We start from the raw sequence: 21,894 nt of genomic DNA on the forward strand, positions 1-21,894 counted from the left end.
TATGGTATAAATTAAGTTAACTGGAGCTGCGTATTGCTGGCTCTCATATTTGCGAATGCAACAGCGTTCACCCTGATGTAAACAAAACAAGTAAAGTTAGTAAAACACAATATCATAAAACATATAAAAAGATATACCGGCCTGTAAAATCAGTTCATTACATTTACATTTAGTCATTTAGCTGACGCTTTTATCCAAAGCGACTTACAAGTTCTGTACGACAAGTCATCAGGAAGGGCACAACTCTATCAGCTGAGTAACAATGTTCATCAAAGTGTTGCGTGTTACAGCGTAGGTTCGTTTATTAGGACAAGTGCATGATAGTAAGGTTAGTTAGGGTTCAATTTTTTTAACCTTCTGTAGTGTGATAGTAAAGGGTTAACCTTCTGTAGTGTGGCAGTGAAAGGTTTAACCATTTGGTAGTGTGGCAGTGAAAGGGTTAATGAAGGAACACTTGACTCGACTGGAAAAGGTTTTTTGGTTTGTTTCAGCGTTTGTCCTTTGGGTTTGTGTTGGGTCACAGTTGAAAGCCTTTAGGCCTCTGCTTGCTTCTCATTACTAAATATCCTTGTCTGAGAAGAACCGATTTTCCAAGCATTCAAATCGTTTTTTGGCATCGATTATTGTAACGCCTTCCAAGCACAGTAGACACAAGTGGTTTCTTTCTACGGGTTTATTAAAGGCTTGCTCCTCCAATCCACCTCCAATCCACCGTGAAAACTTAATAACAGAAAACACAAGTCGCGTCAGGTCAATGAATGAATGAATGAATGAAAACTTTATTTAACAGATTGCAGAATGGGTACAATACAGTACGGCTCAATACATACAATTGTTAAGGGGATGCAGACCTGAGAAAGACGTTTGTCTTGTTTCCATCAGGGTCCCCCATTTTCAATTCATATAGACATATATGACATACATGACATACAGATAGTCAGTACTGCTACATCTATACATTTATGACATACCAGATTTGCAAATACAGTACTGTTTGTGATACAGAAGGAGTCAAGAAAAGGGAGTATATACATTTGACGTAGAAACTGTACATTGGAGGAGGTTGGGTGGGGGGGGTTGGGTACATTGGGATATTGACAACCATACTGGGTAATTTACATTGGAGGTGGGGGGGGGGGGGGCGGGGGGCACACTGTATAAACAAGTAACACTGTACATTGAGGGGGGGGGGGGAGGAGACACTGTACAAACAAACACAATTGTACATTGAACTATTGACAACACCATACTAGGTAAATGACTGTACATTGGAGGGGGTTGGGTTAGGATATTTACAGGGGCCAGTGTTGAATTGCAGTCTCCCGTAGGTGTCCCTTGAGAGAGGTTTTGAAAGTGGGTAGTGATCCACATTCCTTTACAGCTTTGGGTAGGGCGTTCCACATTGATGTGGCATAATTGCGAAACGTGTTTAGTCCCTTATTTGAGCCGAATCTGGGTTTAACATGATTTGTGGAGCTCCCTCTGGTGTTGTGATCGTGGTATTCACTGACCTTTGGGAAGTATTTTGACATGTACATGGGTACCTTGGTCGTGTAGTGTATCTTGTAGACCAGGCCCATTGCAAGTTGTTGTACTCTGTCGTCTACTCTAAGCCATCCTAGGTTGTCGAAGTGGGCAGGGGTGAGGTGGGTTCTAGGAGTAAGGTCAAGCAGTAGTCTGACCAGTTTGTTTTGAGATGTTTGTAATTTTGTTTTTAGCGCCTTTGAGGTGCTTTGGTACCATGAGGTGCAAGCATAGTCGTAGTACCCCTGAATGAGTGCTCCTGCCAGAGTCTTCAGGGTGTTCTTGTTTACCAGAGAGGAGATCCGGTACAAGAATCGAGTTCGTTGGTTGACTTTTTTTATTACATTGGATGCCATTTTGTCACAGGAGAGATTAGCCTCTAGGATGGAACCCAGGTAGGTAATTTCATCTTTCCTTGTGACAATATTGTCACCCACTGTAACTGAGAAGCCGTCGGTCTTGCTGAGTTTGTTATTTGAACCGAAGAGAATGGACTCTGTTTTGCCCATGTGTAATGATAGTTTGTTATCAGCGAGCCATATGCAGATTCTGCCTAGTTCCGAGCTGAGGGTTTTTTCAACCTGTAACTTGTTCTTGTCAGAGACCAGCAGGGCTGAGTCGTCCGCAAACAGGAACAAGTTGCAGTCACAAGCTGACGACATGTCATTTGCATAAATTAGGAACAGTAGCGGTCCTAGTATGCTTCCTTGTGGAACACCACAGCTCACTGTGAGGGGGGGGGATAGGGTACCGTTTACCTCCACCATCTGTTCCCTCCCCTCAAGGTAGGATTGCATCCAGCTCACTGATAGACTATCAAAACCAATTGCTTTTAGCTTGTCAATCAGAATGGAGTGATTGACCGTGTCAAAGGCCTTTTGTAGGTCCAGCATGACCATGCCGCAGTATTTGCCTGCGTCCACCTCTTGTTTGATGTGGTCATTCAAATAGAGAAGGCATGTGTCAGTGGAGTGGGATGTTCTGAAGCCAGATTGGAATTCGTAGATTAGATTTTTTTCCGCTAGGTACTTTTCGACCTGTTCGTAGACTATTTTTTCCATGACTTTCGAGATGGAGGTGAGAATAGAAACAGGGCGGTAGTTGCCTGGGTCTAATTTGCTGCCCTTTTTGTGCAGAGGGGTCACCCTCGCAATTTTGAAGTCCTTGGGGACGTGTCCCTGTTTTATGGAGAGGTTTATTATGTGTGTGATGATTGGTGTGATGGCGGCTGCTGAGTCTCTGAGGAATTTGGAGGGGATGTTGTCATGGCCAGTGGCCTTGTTAGGTTGGAGGGCGCTCAGTTTATTGAGTACCTCATCTGTTGTTACCATTTCCAGCTTGAAGTCGTCCTTGCGGACCCCTAGGTTTTTGTAGTAAGCTACTATGTGTTCTACCCCATAAAGCCCTGAGTGGGAGGGTAGTTTGTTTACCAGTGTTGTGGCTATGTTTGTGAAGAAAATGTTTAAGTAATTGGCTACATCCAGCTTGTCTGTGATGAGCGTGTTGTCAGTTTTTATGTTTATGTTTGAGAATCTGGTTTTAAGTTTTTTACTGCATCCTAGTTGATTATTGAGTAATTTCCAAAGTTCACGTGGTTTGTTTTTGTTTTCCTCAGTTTTGTCATTGATGAAATTCTTTTTTGCAGTTTTGATCATGGAGTTTACGTCGTTTCTTAGTCTGTTTCTTTCTAGTTTGAGTTCAGTCACGTGGGCTTGGAGTTCACTGCTTGTGCTTTTAGTAAGCTTTGACTGACTTTTACGAAACTCAGAGCATTTTTTGTCTCTGGTTTTCATAGCGGCCAGTATTTCGGAGTGCATCCACGGCTCAGCGCGATTTTTTACCCTGGTGGTTCTTAGGGGGGCCATGTCGTTTAGTATTGCTGAGAATTTGGTTTTGAAACCAAGCCATGTTTCGTCAACCAGTGTACCATTGAGTTCATCTGACCAGTCCAGACTCTCCAGTTCAAGGTTGAAGGCCTCGCTAGAGTAGGTTTTGAGGTCTCTAGATGTGACTGTTTTGTGGCAGCCAGCCTTTTGTTTTAGTTTTTTTCGGGTACAGAATATCATATAATGATCACTTAACCCACATGCTATAACCCCTTTATTTGAGATCTTGGACTTGTCGGAGGTCAGAATGAGGTCAATGGTAGTCTGAGTTGATTCACATACACGTGTGGGTTGGGTGATTAGCTGGCTGAGGCCATGCAGATCACAAAACCTACTGAAGGCCTTGAAGACGGGTGCATCTTTTCGTTGCATATCCGTGTTCCAGTCTCCAATAAGAATTTTGTCTACATCCTCAACTCCAGCTAAACACCCATCCAGTGTATCATAAAAGCCACTATGATCTGGCGGCCTGTAGACTGTGCCAACCAGTAGGGATTTCGCCCTTTCGAATAGGATTTCCACCCATACAGTTTCAATTGATTTATGATTCAGGTCATTTCTGTTGATGAATTTGGTGTCCTTGTGTATGTACATACAGACACCACCTCCATGTTTGTTCCTATCATTCCTGATTATTGAGTAGTTCTCAATCTACAAACAATAATCTACACAGTATGAAAAACAACACGTCAGCAAAGCAAAATACAAACAAACATTAAATACCTCGTTGGCTGCATGCTACATAAAAGGGGTCTTATTCTTCTGTTCTTGTCAACAGTCTTGGTAGAACCTGTACAACTCCGACCATCCCTGCCGCTTGCTCGCCGTAATCAGTCCCCAAAGTAAAATGCGAGAGCAGCCTAACGGGATATATAACCAGACGTCAAAATGAATATACTATAAATTGTAGCTAATTAAATAATAAAGAAAATAAGAAATGCAACATAAATACATTCTCAAATATTACACTAGACTTACAAACTCAAATAACATATTTAAATTATGAAACCATATAATGGCCAGAGCTACAATTATCATACCATCATTAAACTATAACATCAGCTACCGGTGGTATTAGTGACTCGTTGTCACATGATCGGACAATGAATGTGAAAATTCTATGAAACGACTAATGAATCTGGTCGTGTCGATGTCACAGGCTTGAATGCCGGGGATAGGTAAGTACAGTATGAATCAAGGAGGCAGAGGTATGAGAATACAATCTTGTTTAGTAAAACACAATATCATAAAACATATAAAAAGATATACCGGCCTGTAAAATCAGTTCATTACATTTACATTTAGTCATTTAGCTGAACGCTTTTATCCAAAGCGACTTACAAGTTCTGTACGACAAGTCATCAGGAAGGGTACAACTCTATCAGCTGAGTAACAATGTTCATCAAAGTGTTGAGTGCTACAGTGTAGGTTAGTTTAATTATGACAGTAAGGTTAGTTAGGGTTATTAAAAAAATATATATATATTAATTTCAGATATTGATTGAAGAAGTGTGTCTTTAGTCGACACAGCGAAAGATATATTTCAAATCCTCTTAATGCTCCTTCTCTCCAGGTGATGTGATGGATGTGGATAATAACCTACGTGTGACCTGTCTGTCTCCTCTTCTTCTTCCTCCTCCTCTTCCTCGATGTCCTGGGCTCAGAATCGCTGTCATTGGTCACTTCCTCACTTGACATAAAGAACCCTTCACATCCCGCCAGGGAATCTGGACTTTATGTGAGTATTTTCATTTTAGGGAACTTTATAAGATAAGATGAGATATTCCTTTATTGATCCCCTTGGGGAAATTCAGGCCTCATAGCAGCATGGGGGAGGGGGGGTACAGGTAATAAAAACAAGCAGCGTAAACAATATAACAAATCAATATGATTAACTATCTAACTAACTGAAATATACAGTATTCACATAAGGTGCAGTATTCATAAGGTAGTGTTATTGTCCTTTTAGGTTCCTAGTAGTTGTAGTTGGATGTCTGGCAGCAGTCCCTGCCCACTGTGGTGGAGCCTGATGGCCGCTGGTATGAAGCACTGGCTGAGGCGGTTAGTTGAGTGTCGGGGGGGAATGAGTCTGTGACTGAACGTGCTTCTCATCTTGACTAGCTCGTCGTATAGAGGGGGTGGGAGGGATTGTGGGATATCGTGGATATCATGAAGAACGTGCTCAGTCAACCGAGATCCAGTTAATAAGGTTTATTAGCCAGACTGACAGATCAAATATATACAGGTCGTTAGAGGAAAATGGCTGAATGGCTCTCGCCCAGGTGATCAGCTGAAATCGCTCAGGTAGAGAAGACTGAGTGTTGTCGGGTGGAGCCCTATATAGTGAAAAGGGGGAGGGGGGGCCCCATTTGATAGGTCAAGCGAGGGGGGGGGGGGACAGGATAGGGGACAAAGGAGAAGGGAGGGGGATGTCTTTACGTGAAGGTTGGGGGCTCCTCAATATATTATTCCACAGGATTCTCCAGGATAGCAGCCAGCTTCCTTCTCATCCCCGTCTCTGAACCCATCAGTTACTACTGTAGTTAATCTGAAGAAAGTTCAAAGTACTTTTTGCATAGAAAACACAATATATACAAAATAAAAAATGTATGAAGATGATATACTTTCACATTTGAAGCTTCAAGAGGAACGTAATCAGAGCAGCATACTGTAACTGGACCACATACCACTTTAACATAACCTATAGAGGTCAATGGATACACAAAACGTCATGTAGAATGTGTACTTTTACCTAAGTAGAATTTGAATGGAGGACTTTTACCAGAGTATTTTTACCTTTTATCTGAGCATTTCTACTTTTACTTAAGTAAAGGAACTGTGTACTTCTTCCACCGCTGTGGAAAGCTAACAGAAGCCAGGTCTCCTTTTCATCCTTTACTTCATCCACTAGTGACGTGAAGCTCGTTAGTATGTTGTCTCTCTCACACACACACACACACACACACACACACACACACACACACACACACACACACACACACACACACACACACACACACACACACACACACACACACACACACACACACACACACACACACACACACACACACACACACACACACACACACACACACACACACACACACACACACACAGAGCTCTCTTTCTCTTGCCCCTTCCTCATCTCTCTCTCTCTCTCTTTTTTTTTTAAACGTTAATCTCACGTTAAAATAAATAATGGCGTTGAAAGAATTGTGCGTTAGACAGCCTTAGTATATTTGTTTCTCTGGTCGAACTAACGTTAACGTTATTAACTCTGCTGCCCACTTTATTTAAAAACAGCCAATCAAATCCCCATCAATGGGAAATGTACCCGCCCATACCCATGCTGATTGGTCCTTGTGCAAGACTAGAGAGTGGGGATCTTTGATTAAACACCTGCTATCAAAAGAATAGACAGTCAGAGTGACAAGCTACAGAAGATGGCCACATCTTGTAGCAATGCTAGTGGAAGTGAATGGGGTCAGCTAGCCAGTATCTGGTTTGGTAATGCTAGTGGAAGTGAATGGGGTCAGCTAGCCAGTATCTGGTTTGGTAAACTGGCAAGCTGAACCCATTTGTTACCATTAGCATTGCTACAAAATGCTAACAAGCTTTCAGTGGATATTTTCATTAACCACTAACCAGTGCCGATTTAAAAATTATTTTCAACTATTTGACAAGAACCATGGTGTTAAACAGGCGTGATGCTTTTTATTTATAATAAATAAACCCTTAATTCTGTCCAAGGCTGTAGTTTGGCCAACTTTACAACTGGATGCTGTGATGTGAATGTTAGTTTACCATGTTTTTTCAAATTCGATGGAGAAGTGCATTAAATCATTTGAATGCAAAAAGAAGTGTCCTGTTCTTTAATTTCAGCATGGTCTATCGCAGAACACATTCCATTGTGGGCAGAGTGTCTGCTTGGTTTCATTCCAGCCTAAACACCAGCTGATGATTTCACTAATTGGCTCACCTCTTCAACTAACTCACCTGGTGCAATGTGTAGTTAAAATTAAAACTTGACCCACGATGGAATGAGTTTGAGACCCCTGGTCTATCCCTTGCAATAAAAAGTTTTTACTTTTACTTTTTAGTACTTGAGTACATTTAAAAGTAGAAACGTTTTGACTTTTACTCAAGGGTGTTTTTAGCCAGATACTCTGACTTCTACTTGAGTACGATTTTGAGACGGCACCCATACTTTCACTTAAGTATAATTTCTGGGTACTTTTTACACCTGTATGTGACAAAGAGCCATATGCAGTAACTCCCATTATTTAGGTTTTCAGGGGAACAATGTTTTCAAAAGTTATTATCTAGAGATGGGAAGTTAAGACTGTTGTGTTCATTCATAGTTAGGTAAAGATTGAGTACCTTGTGCTGCATCACATTTATACCATTTGGATTGACTTTACAACTGCAAATACATGGGCTGTCTTGATGACATCATAGATATAAGTCTTGGTTCTTTTTTTTTAGTTTTTTGCTTTGGATGAGATGTATTCATAGTCACAAATATACATTCGACTGTCTTAAGATAATTGAAATACAAATTCTATATAGAATCTGTAGAATTCTAGGTAGAATCTGTCCATCTATCTAGGTCGTCCTCGGACGGGCCCTCCATCGGTGCTTCCAGTCACCCCGATCCTCGCCGGTGCTTTCTGTTCCCACATCTCTCCTGAGTACGTCCACGTAGGTTAGTGTGGGACGTCCTTGTGATCGATGCCCGTGTGTTGGTTCCCACAGCACAAGTTTGCTGGTTGGCATCTCATGGTGTCTCTGGCAGTGACCTGCCAGCCTCATTCTCCTGACTGCCACTTTCTCGCTCACCCTTAGCGCCCCCCCCCCCCCCATACAAGTTTGCATTAGTGACATGCTCATCCCTGTTGATGTTGAGCACCACACGCATCATTCTGGTGTAGAAGTCCAAGGACTTCTGCAGGGTGGGCTTCAAGGTCCAGCATTCACTGCCATACATATAGAATCTGTAATACCATCAAACAGCAACATCTAGGCAAAACAGCCCTGCTTTATTGTATTTTTGTTTAATATTTTCGCTTTGGTGTGGGTTATATAATAATATATAATAACTGTTTATAATGTGAATTTCTCCAGACCTCTCTTGACATAACCTGAGATTAGGGGTGTAAAGTACTTGAGTAATTGTACTTCGTTACAATACTTAAGTACTGTTTTGGGGGATTTGTACTTTACTCGAGTATTATAAGGTTTGTATACTTGTACTTTTACTCCATTAATTTCAGAGAAGAAAAACATACTTTTTACTCCTTACATTTAAAATACAGACCTACAAAGTACAAATCTCGCAGGTCCAACCATTTTAATTAGTATATTTGTTATTCGTTAGTATATATGTTTCTCTGGCTGAACTAACGTTATTAATCCTGTGGCTGCACTTTATTTAAAAACAGCCAATCAAATCCCCATCAATGTAAAATGAACCCACCCATACCCATGCTGATTGGTCCTTGTGCAAGTGGGGATCTTTGATTAAACACCTGCTATCAGAAGAATAGACAGCAAGAGCCCATGGTATTGTATTTATTATTTGTATGTCTTTTAGTCTACTTTCATTCTGATTTAATTACTGGACTGTCATTATTGTTATTATTATTTCTGTTATTGTCCTGTGATTTATCGTTGATTATTACTGTTACTGTATTGTTTGTCTTGTTTCATGTAAAAAAAAATTGATAATAAAAAACATTTGTTCAAAAAAAGAAGAAGAATAGACAGTCAGAGTGACAAGATGGACACATCTTGTAGCAATGCTAGTGGAAGTGAATGGCGCTGCAACGTCCGGCTGCCTTTCTGTTCGCTCCGTCGAGACTGTGCTTACTTTTGTTAATATTTATAGTTTTCTTCTTCTAAATCACATGCTATACTATGTTATTTGATACTATCTTGTCTAGCACAGTCTCTGGAGCGTAACAGTAAGAAGCATTTTGTATGAAAGTATTCTGTACTTCTGTATGACAACTATTAAAGAAACTTGAACTTGAAAACTTGAAGTGAATGGGGTCAGCTAGCCAGTATCTGGTTTGGTAAACTGGCAAGCTGTGCCAATTTGTTTCCATTAGCATTGCTACAAGATGCTAACAAGCTTTCAGTGGATATTTTCACTAACCAGTGCAGATTTAAAAATGATTTTCAACCATTTGACAAGAACCTTAGGATGTGCAATGTCGAACCCACGTATATAAAAAAAAAAAAAAAAAAAAAAAAAAAAAACTAAACCCTTAATTCTGTCCAAGGCTGTAGTTTGGCCAACTTTACAACTGGATGCTGTGATGTGAATGGCGTCCATGTTAGTTTACCTTGACATGTTTTTTTCAAATTCGATGGAGAAGTGCATTAAATCATTTGAATGCAAAAAAAAGTGTCCTCTGTTCTTTAATTTCAGCATCGTCTATCGCAGAACACATTCCATTGTGGGCAGAGTGTCTGCTTGGTTTCATTCCAGCCTAAACACCAGCTGATGATTTCACTAATTGGCTCAATTTCTGGGTACTTTTTACACCCCTGTGGCCACAGATACCAACCCTTGCCCTCAACTTCAACGTACCCACACAAAAGATTTAGCATTACAGATTCTACCTTAACAGTTGATATTCACTTCAGGATTCAGCCTTTTGGAAGAAAGATCTTACATTTTATTTGCATTCATAACTGAACTTAACAACAAGGACCTAATTGATCAACCCGTCTTTCTGATATAGCCTACACTAAACAAATGACCAATCTTAGAAGGACTTGAGGAAAACAGAAATCTGACATCACTTTTCAACGAGAACAAAATGTATTTACCAAAAAACATTACACAACAAATGTCTGTGGTATGTACTGTAGTCAAAAGGTAGGCATCTGAAACGTCAGCAGTAGGACAGTGCCACGCATTTATATTCCAGTTAGTCTGAAAAAAATTTACAAAACATTTTATACCTCACATTATTTGACACCTTCAGACAGAGAAGCAGTAGTCAGTATTACATTGTTTAACCATTTCACCGCCGCACTGCCAAACCGGTTAAAAACCCTTTCACTGTGACAATACACAGAAGGTTAACCCTTTCACACTGCCACACTGCCGTCGGTTGTGTGATAGTAAAGGGGTTAACCTTCTGTCGTGTGGCAGTGAAAGGGTTAAAACAGCCACACGTGGTGAGCAGACGCGTCAGGAAACTGAGATCAAACAGAGTATTACTGCGTGTTGGTTTGTTTTCAAATGAGAGTAAATCAGGCGTCAGAGGTGGCCTCCTGTCCGCAGGTCCCAGCCAGGATCCATGTAGCTCACAGGCGCACAATCAACCTAGGGCTGGGCGATAAAATGATAACGATAACTATCGCGATAAATTATTTCCTCAAAATAAACATGAAACGTGGTCGCAAAGTTTCGATATCGATTTTCCAAGCTTGGATATGAGCACACGCACTAACAACCAATCAGTGAAGGAGATGGCCGACAGCGAAGGAGACCCGCGCTGCACCTCTGGGTAGAGAGGTAGGACTCAAGTAGTAAACAAGGCTGGCTAGGATAATTAGCTTGCACGCCGCTATTTTATAGTTTACGTGCCGAGTGGGTGTGTGCCGTCAATTCTGAGGGTAACGGTTATAGTAGTGTGGGGTATGCGGTGGACGTCGTTGCAATGTATTGGGGCGGAACAGAGTATTTTAGGGTGATATTTAGTACATTGTCATGGGATACACCGCTTGCTCTGGCTAACTGCTAACGTGCGCGGACTGATGACGACATCAACTCGAGACATTCGCAGCAGCAAAACAAGTCTATTAATAGCCCGTCCATCGGCGCCGGGCATAAGAAGTTAATTAAACTTGACAGAAATTATATCGACGATAATTATCGATATCGAGTTATATGAAAATAATTTTATAATTTTATCGCGATAAAGTTTTTGGCCATATCGCCCAGCCCTAAATCAACCCATGACGTTTGGAAAGTGAACAGCCTCTATTGTGTTCAACTATGAATGTACACAACTCTTTATAGATAATAAAACCTGAAGACTCATCTGGAGAAGCAGAAAAGACCTCTCACTCAGGGGCTCGTACAGAAACAAGCATTTCACCATAAAGTATTCTGTATTTTGTTGTGACATGATATAATAAACGAACTTGAAACTTGAACCTCTGCAGCAATTTTTTTTTCCGAAAGGTTTCGGTTTATTTTGTCACATTTCCGTGTAGAAACGGGGGGGGGGGCTATTCCATAACGTGTTCTGGTGACCAAGCCCCTGCAGGGGGGGCTATTCCATAACGTGTTCTGGTGACCAAGCCCCTGCAGGGGGGGCTATTCCATAACGTGTTCAGGTGACCAGCAGGGGGGGCTATTCCATAACGTGTTCTGGTGACCAGCAGGGGGGGCTATTCCATAACGTGTTCTGGTGACCAGCAGGGGGGGCTATTCCATAACGTGTTCAGGTGACCAAGCCCCTGCAGGGGGGGCTATTCCATAACATGTTCTGGTGACCAGCAGGGGGGGCTATTCCATAACGTGTTCTGGTGACCGAGCCCCTGCAGGGGGGGCTATTCCATAACGTGTTCTGATGACCAAGCCCCTGCAGGGGGGGCTATTCCATAACGTGTTCTGGTGACCGAGCCCCTGCAGGGGGGGCTATTCCATAACGTGTTCCGGTGACCAGCAGGGGGGGCTATTCCACAACGTGTTCTGGATGTCGGACCTCAGTCCCGGGTGTGCGTGATGAGGTGCCTCTTGACCTTGTTGGACTGGGTGAAGCTCTTGCCGCACACGGGGCAGCTGAAGGGCTTCTCGCCCGTGTGCACCCGCAGGTGAACCTTCAGGTGTGCAGTCTGGTTGAAGCGCTTCATGCACACGTGACACTGGTACGGTTTCTCGCCCGTGTGGATCCTCTGGTGACCTTTCAACCGCCCCGAGGAGCTGAAGGCCTTGCCGCAGAGGCCGCAGAGGAAGCCTCGCTCGCCCGCGTGGTGGTGGTGGTGGAGGAGGTGGTGTGTGTTCAGGTGTGCCAGGCGCCGGCCGCAGGGCTTGGCCGTGTACCCCCCCCCCGCCGTGCAGCTCAGGGCCGCCGCGCCGCCGCCGTCGTGGATCTGAAACAGATGCTGTGGGAATTGTTGCACCGCGTCGAACCGCGACAACAGTCTGTCGCTCTCCATCATACTCACCACGCTGCCTTGGCTCTGAGCCGAGGGGGGGCACTCTGCGTCCAGGGAGAGGCCCTCTGCGTCCAGGGAGAGGCCCTCGGGAGCCGGCGCGCCCGTCTCTACTTTGATCTGGTTGGACGGGGAGATGGACACGAAGTCGTCCTCTCGGCGGTCCTGGAGGCGACTCTGGTGTTCGCGATGCTGCGCGGCGACACAGGTTTGGTCCGGAGTGTAGTCACTGTTTCCGTGGGAGACGACGGGTGTGGACTTGGAGTCGAGGCTTCCACACTCGCTCTGCCCACTCCGGGGGTTGTACTCCTGCTTCTCTGGGAGCGGACTGGGCTCCGACTCCGGCTCCTTGCCAACGGGCAGAAAGTCCTCCTCGTCAAACTCCAAAGAGCCAAACGGCTCTCGTTCTGTCGGAGAAGAGTACAGAGGGATTGGGATGATTGCAGACGCAGACACAGATATTCAGTATCGTCGGTGAAGCTGCTGTAAGTCGTCTATAGAGATGGAGACTTGTTCTGATCGACACGTAGACCGTCTGGGCTTAATGGGTCACATCTCAACTGCAGACGCTGATTCATAACACAAACACTTGTAATAATAACACACGGCAGGTTGGCAGCACGGCTTAGAGAGGAATGCAGTCAGTATATATTCAAATATATTCAATTTGTCGTTCAAAATGGGAGCATTCCCTCAAAAAATGAAAATTGCAAAGGTTATACCATTGTTTAAAGCTGGAGACAAGCATTTGTTTACCAATTATAGACCGGTATCCCTGCTATCACAGTTCTCAAAGATACTCGAAAAACTATACGTTACAAGATTAGACACTTTCATTGAAAAACATAATCTCCTAATGGACAGCCAGTGTGGTTTTAGAACAGCTAGATCTACCTCCATGGCATTAATGGAGCTTGTAGAGGAAATAACAGACGGTATAGAGAGAAAGAAATATGTATTAGGAATATTCATTGACCTAAAAAAAGCTTTTGATACAATAGATCATGAGATTTTAGTGAAAAAGATGGACATGTTTGGTGTCAGAGGGGTTGCTCTAGACTGGCTGAAAAGCTATATTAGTAACAGGCAGCCATTTGTTCTGATGGGTCAGCACAGGGGTCAGTATTGGGACCCAAATTGTTCATTTTATACATAAATGATATATGTAAAGTATCTGACATACTTATTATTATATTATTATATACTGAAACTTGTTGTCTTTGCGGATGACACAAACATTTTATGTTCGAGGGATGACCTTCAGCAGCTTTTAGAAGTGGCAAACATAGAAATGGACAAATTAAAAGGTTGGCTCAACACAAATAAGTTATCACTCAATTTGAAAAAAAAAAACTTCATGATATTTGGAAATTGTAAAATAATCACTGATCCTCAACTGAAAATTGATCATGTAAAAATTGAGAGAGTATATACAAACAAGTTTCTAGGGGTCTTAATAGACCACAAACTCTGCTGGAAACCCCATATAAAATATTTGTGTTCAAAGTTAGCGAGAAGTATTGGTATACTGGGCAAGACTAGATATATCCTGAATCAGAAAACTCTATATACATTATATTGCACACTCATTGTACCATATCTATCATATTGTGTTGAAATCTGGGGAAATACTTATAAAAGCAACTTACAAAAGATATGCACACTGCAAAAAAGAGCCATACGGATAGTACATCATGGTAGATATTTACTATACTATCACACAAATAGTCTGTTTGTAAGGAGTCAAACATTAAAATTCATGGACTTAATCAAATTCAAATCTGCACAAATTATGTTTCTGGTAATAAAAAACAAATTACCAAGCAACATTAAATAAAAATTCACGGCTAGAGTGTTTATAATTTTAGAGGGACATTGGCTTTAAAGCAACCTACGAGTATGTGCATTGCAGTTTGTGGGGTATCACTCTGGAATGGTCTGGATGCGAATATAAAATTAAGCAAAAATATCAATACATTTAAAGGTAGCTATAAACAAGCACTTATGGACACATAAGAGAGAGGAGCTTGAGCAGTAATGTGACTGCCTATTATTTTTTCTCATTTGGATATTTGGATATATAAAAAAAAAACTGTACTTTTATTTTATTTTTTATTTGTTATATTATTGTACACTGTACAACTGTACAAGCAAAACTGTACATTGGAATATTGACAAAACCATACATGGTCATTGACTGTACATTGGAGGGGGTTGTGTTAGGACATTTACAGGGGCCAGTTTCGAATTGCAGTTAAGAGAGTAATTAACGGTGTTGATTGAATTGATTGAAAACTTTATTAACAGATTGCAGAATGGGTACAGTCCAGTACAGCTCAATACATACAATTGTTAAGAGGATGCAGACCTGAGAAAGACTTTCGTCTTGTTTACATCAGGGTCCCCCATTTTCAATTCATTGTAACATATATGACACACATGACATACAGATATAATACAGTACAGTTACATCTATACATTTATGACATTTCCCCCCCCCCCCCCCACCTACAATGTACAGCCCTCACCCAACCCACCCACCCAACCTCCTCCAATGTACAGTTTCTACGCCAAATGTATATACACTCTTTTTCTGGACACTTTTGTATCACAAACAGTACTGTATTTGCAAATCTGATATGTCATAAATGTATAGATGTAGCAGTACTGTCTATCTGTATGTCATATATGTTATGATGAATTGAAAATGGGGGACCCTGATGTAAACAAGACGAAAGTCTTTCTCTGGTCTGCATCCCATTAACAATTGTGTGTATTGAGCTGTACTGCATTGGACCCATTCTGCAATCTGTTAATAAACTTTTCAATCAATCAATTCAATCAAATACCAGATCTGCAAATACAGTCCTGTTTGTGATACAAGAAGAGTCTCGGCGTGTGTTTGGGTTAATAACCCTCTTGATAAGAAGGCAGCTAACAATAAGGCACGTCATGACAGGACATGTTAATAATAACAATAATAACAATATGAATGATGATGACACCGACCTGGCCACTGGATGCCCGCCTCGGTGAGCGTCCTCCGCAGCCTCCGGTTCTCGCGCCGCTCCCGCCGCAGCTCGCCCCGGTACTGCAGCACGGTGCTCTCCACGGTGCTCTCCACGGCCCGGTAGATGTCCTGCGCCGCCAGCATCAGCCGCTCCGTCAGGAACACGTTGAGCCCCTGCAGCTTGGTCATCTCGAGGCGGCGCTCCGCCATCAACAACAACTACTGCCCCGTCCGTCCCTCCGGTCCCAGGCTGATGACGACACCGAGGCAGGAAGCAAGGAAGAAGCTGACGCCACCGACCGACCGACGCCGTTGGATGACGTCACACGCTTACCGTAACCGTAACTCCCCTGGCTGCGTCGCGTCGTGATGGTAAACACACGCATCATCAGCCCTGCTGTGCGTTTAGGTTCATTGAACGAATTGAATCTCCAGAGTTAAAGCATTAATTTTGACAGCCATACTATCGTTATATTTTGATAGGGAGGGGGGTTATAACCTAGGATGGCTTAGAGTAGACGACAGAGTACAGCAACTCGCGCTGAGCCGTGGATGCACTCCGAAATACTGGCCGCTATGAAAACCAGAGACAAAAAATGCTCTGAGTTTCGTAAAAGTCAGTCAAAGCTTACTAAAAGCACGAGCAGTGAACTCCAAGCCCACGTGACTGAACTCAAACTAGAAAGAAACAGACTAAGAAACGACGTAAACTCCATGATCAAAACTGCAAAAAATAATTTCATCAATGACAAAACTGAGGAAAACAAAAACAAACCACGTGAACTTTGGAAATTACTCAATAATCAACTAGGATGCAGTAAAAAACTTAAAACCAGATTCTCAAACATAAACATAAAAACGGACAACACGCTCATCACAGACAAGCTGGATGTAGCCAATTACTTAAACATTTTCTTCACAAACATAGCCACAACACTGGTAAACAAACTACCCTCCCACTCAGGGCTTTATGGGGTAGAACACATAGTAGCTTACTACAAAAACCTAGGGGTCCGCAAGGACGACTTCAAGCTGGAAATGGTAACAACAGATGAGGTACTCAATAAACTGAGCGCCCTCCAACCTAACAAGGCCACTGGCCATGACAACATCCCCTCCAAATTCCTCAGAGACTCAGCAGCCGCCATCACACCAATCATCACACACATAATAAACCTCTCCATAAAACAGGGACACATCCCCAAGGACTTCAAAATTGCGAGGGTGACCCCTCTGCACAAAAAGGGCAGCAAATTAGACCCAGGCAACTACCGCCCTGTTTCTATTCTCACCTCCATCTCGAAAGTCATGGAAAAAATAGTCTACGAACAGGTCGAAAAGTACCTAGCGGAAAAAAATCTAATCTACGAATTCCAATCTGGCTTCAGAACATCCCACTCCACTGACACATGCCTTCTCTATTTGAATGACCACATCAAACAAGAGGTGGACGCAGGCAAATACTGCGGCATGGTCATGCTGGACCTACAAAAGGCCTTTGACACGGTCAATCACTCCATTCTGATTGACAAGCTAAAAGCAATTGGTTTTGATAGTCTATCAGTGAGCTGGATGCAATCCTACCTTGAGGGGAGGGAACAGATGGTGGAGGTAAACGGTACCCTATCCCCCCCCCTCACAGTGAGCTGTGGTGTTCCACAAGGAAGCATACTAGGACCGCTACTGTTCCTAATTTATGCAAATGACATGTCGTCAGCTTGTGACTGCAACTTGTTCCTGTTTGCGGACGACTCAGCCCTGCTGGTCTCTGACAAGAACAAGTTACAGGTTGAAAAAACCCTCAGCTCGGAACTAGGCAGAATCTGCATATGGCTCGCTGATAACAAACTATCATTACACATGGGCAAAACAGAGTCCATTCTCTTCGGTTCAAATAACAAACTCAGCAAGACCGACGGCTTCTCAGTTACAGTGGGTGACAATATTGTCACAAGGAAAGATGAAATTACCTACCTGGGTTCCATCCTAGAGGCTAATCTCTCCTGTGACAAAATGGCATCCAATGTAATAAAAAAAGTCAACCAACGAACTCGATTCTTGTACCGGATCTCCTCTCTGGTAAACAAGAACACCCTGAAGACTCTGGCAGGAGCACTCATTCAGGGGTACTACGACTATGCTTGCACCTCATGGTACCAAAGCACCTCAAAGGCGCTAAAAACAAAATTACAAACATCTCAAAACAAACTGGTCAGACTACTGCTTGACCTTACTCCTAGAACCCACCTCACCCCTGCCCACTTTGACAACCTAGGATGGCTTAGAGTAGACGACAGAGTACAACAACTTGCAATGGGCCTGGTCTACAAGATACACTACACGACCAAGGTACCCATGTACATGTCAAAATACTTCCCAAAGGTCAGTGAATACCACGATCACAACACCAGAGGGAGCTCCACAAATCATGTTAAACCCAGATTCGGCTCAAATAAGGGACTAAACACGTTTCGCAATTATGCCACATCAATGTGGAACGCCCTACCCAAAGCTGTAAAGGAATGTGGATCACTACCCACTTTCAAAACCTCTCTCAAGGGACACCTACGGGAGACTGCAATTCAACACTGGCCCCTGTAAATATCCTAACCCAACCCCCTCCAATGTACAGTCATTTACCTAGTATGGTTTTGTCAATAGTTCAATGTACAATTGTGTTTGTTTGTACAGTGTCTCCTCCCCCCCCCCCCTCAATGTACAGTGTTACTTGTTTATACAGTGTGCCCCCCGCCCCCCCCCCCCCAACCACCTCCAATGTAAATTACCCAGTATGGTTGTCAATATCCCAATGTACCCAACCCCCCCCACCCAACCTCCTCCAATGTACAGTTTCTACGTCAAATGTATATACTCCCTTTTCTTGACTCCTTCTGTATCACAAACAGTACTGTATTTGCAAATCTGGTATGTCATAAATGTATAGATGTAGCAGTACTGACTATCTGTATGTCATGTATGTCATAGATGTCTATATGAATTGAAAATGGGGGACCCTGATGGAAACAAGACAAACGTCTTTCTCAGGTCTGCATCCCCTTAACAATTGTATGTATTGAGCCGTACTGTATTGTACCCATTCTGCAATCTGTTAAATAAAGTTTTCATTCATTCATTCATTCAACTTGCAATGGGCCTGGTCTACAAGATACACTACACGACCAAGGTACCCATGTACATGTCAAAATACTTCCCAAAGGTCAGTGAATACCACGATCACAACACCAGAGGGAGCTCCACAAATCATGTTAAACCCAGATTCGGCTCAAACAAGGGACTAAACACGTTTCGCAATTATGCCACATCAATGTGGAACGCCCTACCCAAAGCTGTAAAGGAATGTGAATCACTAACACTCTCAAAGAACACCTACGGGAGACTGCAATTCGAAACTGGCCCCATACAAATGTCCTAACCCAGTTGTACAGTAAATGACCAAGTATGGCTTTGTCAGTATTCCAATGTACAGTGTATAGTGTGTCTCCCCCCCCCCCACCTCCAATGTACAGCCCCCACCCACCAACCCCACCCCACCCACCCAACCTCCTCCAATGTACAGTTTCTACATCAAATGTATATACACTCTTTTTCTGGACACTTTTTGTATCACAAACAGTACTGTATTTGCAAATCTGATGTCATAAATGTCTAGATGTAGCAGTACTGTCTATCTGTATGTCATGTATGTCATATATGTTATGATGAATTGAAAATGGGGGACCCTGATGTAAACAAGACGAAAGTCTTTCTCTGGTCTGCATCCCCTTAACAATTGTATGTATTGATATTGAGCTGTACTGTACTGTACCCATTCTGCAATCTGTTAATAAACTTTTCAATCAATCAATCAATCAATAATCTGAGGGGAGAACTCAATTTAAAAGTGCTAAATGTACGCACTACCATGAGAAGACACTGCATCTCGATATGTGGAGTGAAACTGTGGACCAGTCTAAATGTGGTGCTAAAGCAATGTCCAAACATGAGACAATTCAAACTGATGTATAAGGAAATGATGTTCACGAGGTACAGGGATGAGGAAGGGACTTGATATTCACGGGTGTTTACATTTTTTTTTTATTTCTTTCATGTTTTACATATATCGTTTTTGTTTTGCATATATATTTTTTTTTTTTTTTTTTTATGTTTTAAAATAGTACACTCATTTGAGTAGTGGAAAAGGGGTAGGATTAAATAAGTGTATACTTCTTCCTACTCCTTTTCGAACATGTAGATTGAGTTGTGTTTTGCTTTTGTTATCGTTTGTTTGTATTCATTGCATGTTCGTAATAAAGATTTCAAATCAAATCAAATCAAATCAAATATTAAAAGTGACTGCCACCTGCTTTGGGGCGGCAAAGATGCTGTTGTTTTTTTTAATTTTCTGTTTATACTATGTTTTTAATTAACTATGTTCTATTTTTATTCTGTATTTTATTTTATTTGTTTTACTAATAACTATTTTAATTTTTTAACTATGCTTTAACCCTGTAGTGTAGCACTTTGGGATCCCAGCGAACAAAAAGTGCATTACAAATTCAATCTATTATTATTATTTGTGAGGCCATGTAGCCGTGCCCTGCGCTGCATTGTGCCGCTGTCACTAACCCTAACCCTGTCACTAACCCTAACCCTAACCCTGTCACTAACCCTAACCCTAACCCTAACCCTGTCAGGAACAGTAGAGGAGCTTGGCTTTTAAAACGTTGGGAATTACAGGCAGGAAAGGCATTGTCTCTGCAATGTATAAACTATCATGTTCAACCACCCCTGATACCAATACCCAAACTAAAGTCCAATGGGAGGGAGCGAGACATGGGTATACCCATATCTGAAACACAATGGGAAGCAGCACTTAGGAATAGTACTAAAATATCTAAATGTGTTAGATATAAAATTATACAATTAAAGATACTACACAGGGCCTATATAACACCCTGTACACTGAATAAAATGAATCACACCCTACCCAAATTGTGCTGGCATGGGTGTGGAGTAGAGGGTACGCCCATGCACTTGCTGTGGCACTGCCCGCTTGTTAGGACATTTTGGTTGGACATTGCTGAGGACCTGTCAGTTACTCTCCAAATTGACATTAATCCTTGCCCTATAACGTGTATATTGGGTGTAAAAATGGACACTGCTCAAGCAAAGATTGTAAATAATATTGTAGCACTGGCTTTTCTAGCATGCAAACGGATTATTTTAATGAACTGGAAAGAACGCAAACCGAACTGCTTCAGTATGGAGAACTGGCGCAAGGACTTCATGGACTTGTTATCGATGGAACAGGCTGCTCTATCTCTTCAAGAGAGTGATCGGCCCGATGGCCTTCAAGGTCCCCTGAACTTTATTAGATCACTATCTGGAATATGTTTGTGTACTGAACCTTTGTAACACTCTGCAACCCCCCCCCCCCCCCCTCACCCCCTTGTTGTTATATAGCACTTATATATTGTCTTAGTTTGTCTTGTCATCAATCAATCAATCAAATTTATTAATATAGCACGTTTAAACATGACGCTTGTCAACCAAAGTGCTTCACATAGCTAAGCTAAGTACAAAGAAAAGTATAAAATAAACTGAAAAATTAAATAAAATCAACGGATAGACAAAGGAAAAACAGAACACGTCAACAAGTACGGCAAGAGTCAAAGTGAGTCAGGGAAGGCCGGGCGATATAAGTGGGTTTTGAGTTTTGATTTAAAAGACTCGATGGAGGGGGCAGATTAGATGGACATGGGGATGCTGTTCCAGAGGTCAGGAGCTGCGACCGCAAAAGCACGTCCCCCCCCTAGACTTGAAGTTAGACCTACGGGTGGTTAGGAGACCCTTATCAGCCCATCTGAGGGCCCTGGCGTTGGTATAGGGGGTGAGGAGGTCTGCTAGGTAAGCAGGGGCTTTACCATTTAGGGCTTTGTAGACCAATAAAAGGACCTTGAAGTCTATTCTAAAGTTCTAAAGTCAAAATTCATGTATGTATTGTCTTGCTTGTGAAAAATAAAAACTTAAAATTTGTAGCACTCTGAGATTCTCGCGAATATAAAGTGCGGTACAAATTGAATCTATTATTATTATTATTATTAAATATGAAAATAAAATAAACGTCGGCCCTCAACATCAGGGTGTTCCGCCAAAAGGAAAGACAAAGTGGGAGCCTCACCTAAAGGCCCACTCAGTGATACAAACGTAAACAAATGGGGAGCCCTGCCACCAGCAGTAATAATAAGTAACAGACATGTTGCCATTCTCGTTGATCGACTGAGCTCTTGA

At 42.3% G+C, this 21,894-nt stretch overlaps 1 protein-coding gene across 1 annotated transcript; it reads right to left on the reverse strand.

Annotated features, from left to right (window-relative positions):
* Positions 1 to 11,779: 11,779 nt before the first annotated feature.
* LOC311231271 (uncharacterized protein) lies at positions 11,780 to 15,830 on the reverse strand. The gene is made up of 2 exons (XM_084338269.1): positions 15,603 to 15,830; positions 11,780 to 13,000 (listed from the first exon to the last, which is right to left on the reverse strand). Exons 1-2 carry the CDS (start codon positions 15,811 to 15,813, stop codon positions 12,144 to 12,146), a joined length of 1,068 nt encoding a protein of 355 aa, XP_084194395.1. The 5' UTR covers positions 15,814 to 15,830; the 3' UTR covers positions 11,780 to 12,143.
* Positions 15,831 to 21,894: the final 6,064 nt, after the last annotated feature.

The sequence above is a fragment of the Notolepis coatsorum genome (assembly GCF_963971535.1).
Source record: "Notolepis coatsorum genome assembly, contig: SUPER_6_unloc_1, whole genome shotgun sequence".
Lineage (NCBI taxonomy): Eukaryota > Metazoa > Chordata > Actinopteri > Aulopiformes > Paralepididae > Notolepis > Notolepis coatsorum.

Excerpts from the sequence above, each read along its gene's own strand:
- LOC311231271 (XM_084338269.1), bottom strand. The coding sequence starts at position 15,813 with ATGGCGGAGCGCCGCCTCGAGATGACCAAGCTGCAGGGGCTCAACGTG. Across the intron at positions 13,001-15,602 it reads GGCGGGCATCCAGTGGCCAG|AACGAGAGCCGTTTGGCTCT; the intron begins GTCGGTGTCATC and ends CTTCTCCGACAG.